The sequence below is a fragment of the Archocentrus centrarchus genome, chromosome 17, assembly GCF_007364275.1.
Source record: "Archocentrus centrarchus isolate MPI-CPG fArcCen1 chromosome 17, fArcCen1, whole genome shotgun sequence".
Classification (NCBI taxonomy): Eukaryota; Metazoa; Chordata; class Actinopteri; order Cichliformes; family Cichlidae; genus Archocentrus; species Archocentrus centrarchus.
Window position 1 is genome coordinate 32,818,596 of NC_044362.1, and position 9,142 is coordinate 32,827,737.

The 9,142-nt window shown below is 42.4% G+C and overlaps 1 protein-coding gene across 1 annotated transcript; it reads left to right on the plus strand.

The window, feature by feature from the left end:
* The first annotated feature begins 4,726 nt into the window (after positions 1-4,726).
* On the plus strand, positions 4,727-6,420 carry LOC115795854 (GRIP and coiled-coil domain-containing protein 2-like). The gene has a single exon (XM_030751972.1). The coding sequence runs from the start codon at positions 4,867-4,869 to the stop codon at positions 6,052-6,054; it is 1,188 nt and encodes a 395-aa protein (XP_030607832.1). The 5' UTR covers positions 4,727-4,866; the 3' UTR covers positions 6,055-6,420.
* The last annotated feature ends 2,722 nt before the right edge of the window (positions 6,421-9,142 follow it).

Genomic DNA, 9,142 nt, shown 5'->3' on the forward strand with positions numbered 1-9,142 from the left:
TTTGAGATAAGATGGGGCCTGATTAATCAAGACCTTGTGTGTGAGGAGAAGAATTTTAAATTCTCTTCTAGATTTAACAGGGAGCCAATGAAGAGAAGCCAATATGGGAGAAATCTGCTCTCTCTTTCTAGTCCCTGTCAGTACTCTAGCTGCAGCATTTTGGATCAGCTGAAGGCTTTTCAGGGAGCTTTTAGGACAGCCTGATAATAATGAATTACAATAGTCCAGCCTAGAAGTAATAAATGCATGAATGAGCTTTTCAGCATCAGCCTGAGAAAAGATGTTTCTAATTTTAGAAATATTGCACAATTGCAAAAAAGCGGTCCTACATATTTGTTTAATATGTGCATTGAAGGACATATCCTGGTCAAACATGACTCCAAGATTTCAACACATGAGCCAAGGTGTGAAAAAGAGGGTCATTACCAGCAGGTGTTTCAGGTGAAATCGCTGTGAGACTTTGCCCTATCCTATCATGTGACCTGCTGAGGTCACCTGAAGTTCAGCGAGTGGGGGTTGAGGCTCTGACAGCTAGTTCTGTAATCCACCTCCTCTTTTCAGTGATGGTTGTTCACAGTGGACATAGATATCTTCTTTTTTAACTCTTTCAAACCATCTGTCTTCCTGGTCCAAAATGTGAACACTGGCATCCTCAAAAGAGTGCCCTTTGACCTTCAGATGCAGAGGCACAGCTGAGTCCTGTCCTGTTGAGGTTGCTCTTCTGTTTGGTTTCTCCTGCAGGGGTCCGAGCACTCTTTGCTGCACTTCACAGCATATGTTACATAGCTGAGGTTATGTTTGGGACTTTTGTCCTTGGGATGGACCAGTTTTTGTCTCAGCATGTGGAGTGTGGTCTGAATCATGCTGGGATGTCACGCCTGGAGGAAACTCTCCTGAACTCGGGTTCATTCTTTAGTTTTCGGGTCCTCTCTACACCTCATAACCCGACACCTTTGCTCTCTCCGTATTGATTATTTGCTTTAATCCAGCCAAAGACGGCTCAAACCAGACTGGTTGATACTAATTAGGCTACAAGTGAACTTCAAAAATCATAAAGCTTTTGGTGACAAATCTAGTGCCTTCATACAAATTCTGCAAACTCACATGCAAATATACATTTTCACCTATGTGTTCCAGCCAGAATTGTCCATAATTAATGCGCTACATGAAGACAAACATTACCAATGACCTCTTCACACTATTTAGAAGTAACTGTGAAATAAACATATTAGACTAAGTCTTACAGGGAAATATCCAGAAGATTCCCTGATGACTTAAAAACTGGATTTGAAATGCTCGTCTCTTACCTGCTGGTTTTTATAACTACACCTGTCCTGTGAACAGTCAGCGGTGCTCCACATGGACTTGTTGTGGGTCTGAGTTGTGTTTAGTTATGTAGCGCACACCAAGTGTGTCTGCTGAAAACAAATCTGCACACAATTCAAGGTCACACCTGTACGTAGTCTCTGAAGCCTGACAGGTTTGTCAGCCAGCTGTGAGTGTATGATGCTAATCACTGCTTCACTTCATGAGTGAACCACAGACTGGAAAAATAAAACCAAGCACACGTCCCGATCGGTGCCGGGACGCGTCGCTGCTTAGGCCTTCGATTACACACAGTGTGGGAACTAATACAGAGCAGCCGACTGTGTCCTAACACAGCTTTAATCATCAGTTTAATAAATTAAAATGTGATGTTTCTGCCTCGCCGCTTCACCGCCCGCCTTCATTTCCTGTATGAACAACAATAGATTACACATTAAAAATGTTTCAGGGATCAAACCGGACTCCCTCACGGTCTGAGCTCCTGTTTATGTGCACTCAGTGTATATAAATCAGTGAAGATTAATAACTGATTTTAATTTGGTTAGAATTTTGTGAGATCTTTACCTTGCAGTGTTAAGTGCCTTGAGGTAATTGTTGTGAATTATGATGGCACAGACGATGCCTTTTTTTAACTTGAAAACTGTCATTTTTTTTTTTTCTTTTAGGCAGGCACAGAAAAACGCTGTGAAGAAGAGAAATTTTTATTTTGTCTCTAGTGCAGCCCAGAAAGATTTGTTCATGTGTCAAGTGGCACGAAGACAGTCGACTATTTTGAAAAAGTTCTTCAAAATGTAGAAATAATGCATGAATCTCACTTCTATTGCAGGACTGAGCAGAAGCTGAATGAGCGGTTATATTGCTGCCACGAGGTTGAGTGCGAGGACCCAAATGCAGACGTGTGAAGGCCGACCGAGTTCAGCTGAGAGTGATCTGTTTATTGGCAGCATGCTGTTCAACTCCAAAAGGCAAAAATCACAGTCCAGAAAGGTGGAACTGAAAACTATAACTCTCAAAACCAAAAACTAGAGATGCATACTGACTGAAATATAAAGCCAGGAAACCACAGAGGGGTTAGAGGAATAACCACGCTGACAGCGACTCTGCAGGACTTTGGTGTGTTTTTAAGAGCGAACAGAATCGGGGTGTTAACACAGGTCCTTCTTTTCTAATTATCATTTCATCAATTTTACTTTAAGCATTAGAACATTTACATCAGAACCAATGTGCTTGTAATTGTAAGTGTTGATTAAATATCAGAACAATATCAAAACTTTATTTTCACAAGGACAGGCTCAGATTTCTTTTTTATTTACATGATAATAAAGGATCTTATTTATAAATGCTATTCTGTGTCCCACCACAAATCACATGGTCAAACACAGTTAGTGTTTTATTTAGATTATTCTGGACAGCAATAGATAAATCAAATAAAATAAAATGAAACAGCACTTGCTCCCATGCTGATCTGCTCTCTTTTTTTTTTAATCTACTCTTATTTTTCTCTCCATCATGTGTTTTTGTTTGTGTTAACCTCATCTTGAGTTTCAGGGGCGGGCCCAACCTCTGTCCCGCCCACCTGGTCTACTCACCTGGTGGCTATCAGCTGATTAGCACTATTTATGTGAGGAGGAGCCCTTCAGTTGATGCTGGGTCATTGAGTCTTCAACAGTTAGTTTGGTGCTCCTTTTAGGTTCTGTTTTCTGCAGAGGAACCCTGAGAGAGGGAGCTTTTCTTTGTGGAGAGCATTTATTTTGGAGCGCTGCCCAATCTGAACCTGAGCTGGACTTGTTTTAGACATTTGATTTTATTTTGTATCAGTAAACTTATGAACTTTCCCCTCAGTCTGCGCCTGAGTCTCCTTCACACTGTTAGCCATCACAAGAAATGCAGTTAGTGTTGTTTTATTTGATGCATCTGTAGAAATGCAATCAGATTTCTACAGATGCATCAAGTCTTAATCTTCTAGCAACTCAATAATATCAGCTCCAAACTGAGAAGAAACTTCTAAATAAATTACCTGCCAGCTCTCGTTTTCTTTCTTTTTTTTCCTTTTTGTTTTTTTGGTGTGTGTGTGTCTTTGTGTCTGCAATTATTGTACAGATTTTTGTGGTCCGAGGATTGTTGTTTGGTCTTTAGTTCTTATTATTCCCTCTGCTGAGGAGGTTCTGGTTTTGGCTGGGTTTGCACATCATTGTGTCTGTGAACAGAACTCAGAAGGTTTTGAAGGAATTCAGATAAAACTGAAGTGGGGTCATGGTAGTAATCCACAGTCTTTATTATATTATTATTTATTGGTCAAAAATGACAAAAAGCCTTAGAAACTATGATTCTTACAAGCATGATGTTTATTATCAACATAACATTTAAGGTCATAGCAAGAAAAACGCGTGTGCTGTGCAGAGAATGCCTCAGTCCTATGGCAAGCTATTAAGGTCATAATTCGCCACTATTCTAGTCTGTTTAATAAAGAAATAATTAAAAGAAATAATTGAAAGACGCTAAGGCGTCTCAGCCCAGGGCAGCGCCTGGTGATCAACTGCTAGCTAGAACACTGATTCTCAGTATTTGTAACTAATCTAAACAAGTCCTCTGTTTCAGTAAAGATAAAAAAACTTTGACCGTGATGCCAAAGGTCTGAGGAAAGCTGAGCAAGCCAAGACATTGAAGTATCCATCTGGTATTTATCTATTCAGTATCTTTTGTGGTTTTTCTTCACTTTCAGTCTGATGTATGTTTGACCTCAGAGGGTAGAATGTGTGTGTGTTGGATGGAATGTTGGTGGTTAGACTGAGAGCTCCAGCTGACAGAGTGGGAGACTTCAAATTTTTCATCTTAAATTTTTCTTTTTAAACTGCCGCTGTGTCCACAGTGTTCATTCCACAGCCATCATTTTACCCTCAAAATGTAGAGCCACTCCTCTTCTTTCAAACAATGTGTCTCTCAACCCTAACAGATGGAAATATTTCAAACTGTGAGGATCCAAGTACAGGGAGTACCTTCCAACTCCTCCATTAAGAACAATGTAATTTTAGAGAGGAGATTTTCTCAAAACCAGAAAAGAGCCCCTTTTTTAAACTGCTCCCATGATGAGATTTTTAACACCAGGTAAATAAAAATTACACTGCTGTTTAGAGCAGGTCCTTGTGATGCTCACAGTCCAAAAGTATTCTGATAGGAGCTACACTTTTTGATTTGGAAGCAGTTGTTCAACAGGTGCACCGAGGCAAATTTAATAGGGATTTGCCTGTAATTCAGCAGTTAGGCAGTGCATCTGACTGCTGTTTTCAATTGGTGGATTTAAATGTATGCAAGCATTCTGATTGGCAGAATGAACTTTAAACTGATTGGTGGATTTGTCTTCAGCATGCAAGTGTCTTTGATGTTGGATCAAAGAGTTCTATGCTCAAATATCAAAGAGTCACAGCACCTCTCCCAGAGTTCATAAGCAGACCGCGAGTGAAAGTTTCAACACAGCTTGTAACTGTTAGTTCCTTGGTGAATACAAACTTACAAACTTTTCAGTGATTCAAGAAATCAAGAATGACTACCAACCAAGAGATCGTTCCCTCTTTAGAAACCTCAGAGTTCGCTGTGAACACTGACAGCTTTGACAGAATTAAAGCAGAAAATGATGCTTTAAATGAAGAACATGAAGCGCTCCAGAAGGAGCTCCAGCTCCTGCAGGAAAGAACCAGAAGTAAAATGGTGTTACAGGAAAACTGCGAGGAGCTAAGAAAATTAAATGAAGAAATGAAGGAACGGCATGCAGCAATGAAAAGAGAAATCCAGAGACTCAAGGATGGGCGTGAGCACGTCACGAGTTTAGTTGAGTGTTGTAAGGCTAACAATGAAGCCTACAGCAACATTCAACAAGAGAATGAGATGCTGCAGACAGATATTGAGGAGGTTCAGCAAGCTCTTGAAGAAGTTAAGTCTTTAGTGAGAGAAACAGCCAATGATGACATTATGAACTCTCTGTGGTCTAAACATTGGGATTTGCGCAAGGAGCGTCAACATCTCCTTGAAGAATATTACAGCTATCACAGTCGAGGAAGTCTGAGGCTGTTGAACAGCATAAAAAAGGAAAACGCCGACTTGGAAGCTCAAATCAATGACCTTCAGATCAATATCCAAATGAGAAGAGATTTGGAAGAGCTTAAAGCTGAGGAGAAAGCCCTGCAAAAGCACAGCAAAAAACTCTTTAAAAAACAAGCTGGTCTCTCCAAGCAGATTGAAATCGAAGAAGATTGGAGACAAAAGTATTTTGTGCTGAGGCAACAGACAGATGCCATAAAGCAGAAAAATGAAGAAGCAGCTCAACAAATTCAGATCCTCAATAAGAATTTAGAGGATTTAGCTGCTGTTAAGATGGCCTATAAGACTCTGAAAGCAGAGAAGAACAACATGACGAGTCAACATACGACTCTGGAGAGGGCGATTGAGGGGCTACGGTCAAAGGTCCAAAAAGAACAATCTTTGCAGCAAAAAACGGACAATCTCAGAGCTGAGATTGAAGCCCTCAGCCTGACAGCTCCCGCTCTGCAGGCCCAAATCACAGAGCTGCACATAAACCTCCAAGGAGAAAGAGTCCTTAACCTGATGTATGAGTCATTGGAGGCTGAAAAAAAGAGCATTGTTCAGCGCAACAACCTCATGCAGAAAGAACAGGACAAACTGATGAAGAAAATGAAAAAGAAAGGACTCTCAAGGAGAAATGTCCAGCAATGAGAGCTGAGACAGATGACCTCAGAAGGGAACAAGGAGCCCGAAAAAGGGGCTTCCTACATGGAGTCAGAAAGCATAGCAATGAATGGCAATTCATTAAAATTAGTTAAGCAACTACCCAACCAGCCTCGGCAGATGGCTGCCCCTCCCTGAGCCCGGTTCTGCCGGAGGTTTCTTCCTGAAAAGGGAGTTTTTCCTCCCCACTGTCGCCACGTGCTTGCTCATAAGGGGGTCGTTTGATTGTTGGGGTTTCTGTATAATATTGTATGATCTTTACCCAGCAATATTATACAGCTTAACTCAATTTTATTGGCATATGCCAAGTGAATTGCTCAGAATACAGCAATTCACTGTATTCTTTCCAAACCATTGACTGGTACTGTATGTCAAATAAAAAAAAGAAAACAAAAAAAAAAAAAACTTGTCAATATATATTTATTTTACCACTTTGAAATGTTTTACTCCATCCATCCATTTTCTTCCACTTATATATGTGTGTGTGTGTGGTTATGGGGCTGGAGTCTATCCCAGCTGACATGCATCAAACTTTAGTGCTTTGATAAGCCTCCAGCCCTGAATACAATGATATGCATAAAGTCCCTAAACATTAGAGCGCCACCTGGTGGGACGTGGAAATATCGTGTTTTGTGTGTCCTCAGAGCTACGAAGGTGTCAATTTTTGCCATTTTCAGGCCTGCTGGTTAAATCATCTCCTTCTAGGGTATTTCACCCATTGAGACCAAAATGGCTCCAGATCATCTCGACAAGTAGCCCATCAAAGGTTGTTCATGGTTTTGGAGAATATTCAAAGGCCTTGTCACACCAGGCCACTAAATTTGGCCTTCGTTTTTCTCCTTCACCACAAAATTGTTTGTGCACTCGTTCGCACATGTTTTGCCCGATCGGCCTAAAAATGTAATCACTCATGTACAAACTCAGGCTGAATTCATAACTGTGGATTCAAGGCTATAGGTGCAATAGCGCCCCCTACAGAAGCAAGTGAAAATTTGTATGACGGTCCACAGAAGTAGTTCCTCTGAAATGTATGAAAATTGGTTTCAACATTCCTGACATCATCCTGAATTACGCTGTGGGTGACTCTGTAACATCCAAAGCTGCCTGGCGACACCTCTGGATGAGAGTGTTGCTTTTTCTTGAACTTCTGCATTTGGAACTTTTTCATCATCCAAGATGTTCACTTCTTTGCGTAAACACCCATAAATCTGTGCTGAGATCATAGGGAAAATAGATTTTAGATCTATCTTCTATACATTAACGTGGCTGCTACAAATTAATTGCAGGTAAATTTTAATGGTACCCAAGACAAACAGTTCAACAAAGGCAGGGTCAAATGTGAATACATGCAGCTGACACAGTTACCAAACCATTAATGGACTTTCTCTGTTATCACACTTGGTCTGAACTCCACACTGAGCTCATTAAAATCTCTGCAGCTAACGTTAAAATGCCTCCACCTTCCCTGCAGAAACCATCTCAGACCACATGGAGCTAAAAACTGTTCAGATGGTAACTGAAGCAGAAATGAGGAACTGTTGCAAACCCAAACAGTGCAAAAGTCATTTATCCTGATTGATGCATTAGCTGCACTGATCCTTTAACCCCTTAACTGGCAGCAAAAAAATCACCTGACAAAAACTACATAACGCCTTCTGGTTATTATTGGCTCTGAACAACCCATTTCATAGCCTATTAATCGGCTGCGTCTGGTCCGCGGGCAGAATGAAGTGCATTTATATGGCAGGCTAGACCCGCCCATTTTGACTGACACCTCATTCGGCCAATCATGTTAAGAAATGGGTTTCCCAGAGCCAATAATACTCAGAGGGCGTCACGTAGCTTTGTCAGGTGATTTGGTGCAGCCAGTTACATGATTGGCCGAATGACGTGTCAATAAAAATGGGAGGGTCTAGCCTGCCATATAAAAGGGACTACAAACGGCCCGTCACCGGGCCCTTGCCAGTTAAGGGGTTAAGTTAACGCCAGTTAAGGCGTTTGGTGCGCTCTACGCACCAAACGCCACTGCGCGGGCGGAGCATACCAAGATGGCGCCGCGAATGGATGCCCTGGTACTTCGGTGCGCTCTGTTTTGTTTGTTTTTGTGCGTTATTTCTGTGTCTGGACACTCTTCTGGGTAGTCTTACACCAGAGAAGAGCTTTTCAACATTAGGTCCACAACACCTTCGGATTTATTTCCTGTTTTTGTCGCATCTGCGGCGGATTTATTACACACTCTGGCCCAGAAAGTGAGACGCCGAAAGAGAGGGAAGCGCGCTGGCGTCCTTGTGAGGCTAAGGAGACGTGGATTACGCACAGCCTTACCTGGGATTTTCCTCTCCAATGTGCGTTCACTTAGGAACAAAATGGACGAACTGACACTGATGAGGAGCATGAATAGAGACTTTTCCAAATCCTGTGTGTTATGCTTCACGGAGTCATGGCTGTGTGAGGAGATACCGGACTGCGCGCTCCAGTTGGAGGGATTTCATCTCCTCCGCGCAGACCGGCAAGCTGCGCTTTCCGGCAAGGCTACAGGTGGAGGAGTCTGCTTCTACATAAACAGTGGCTGGTGTACGGATGTGACAGAGATTGCTAAGCACTGCTCTCCCTCACTGGAATATCTTTTCATTCACTGTAAACCGTTCTACTCTCCGCGGGAGTTCGCTTCATTCATACTGGCTGCTGTTTACATCCCGCCGGACGCGGACGTGCACGAGGCCCAGTGCGCGCTCACAGAGCAGATTCTGTGCATGGAGCGGACATACCCGGACTCTCTTATCATCGTACTTGGGGACTTTAATAAAGCCAGCCTGAGACAGGAACTTACCAAATATAAACAATATATCACATGTCCGACCAGAGAGGAGAAGACATTAGACCACTGCTACAGCACGATAAGCGGGGCTTATCACGCAGTGCCCCGCGCTGCACTCGGCCTCTCTGACCACGACATGATCCACCTGATCCCCGCGTACAGACAGAGGCTGAAGCTCTCAAAACCTGTGGTGAGGACAACAAAGCAGTGGACCCGTGAGGCTGTGGAGGAGCTCCGCACATGCTTCGAAACTACAGA

Coding starts and splice junctions, on each gene's coding strand:
- LOC115795854 (XM_030751972.1), top strand. CDS start 4,867: ATGACTACCAACCAAGAGATCGTTCCCTCTTTAGAAACCTCAGAGTTC.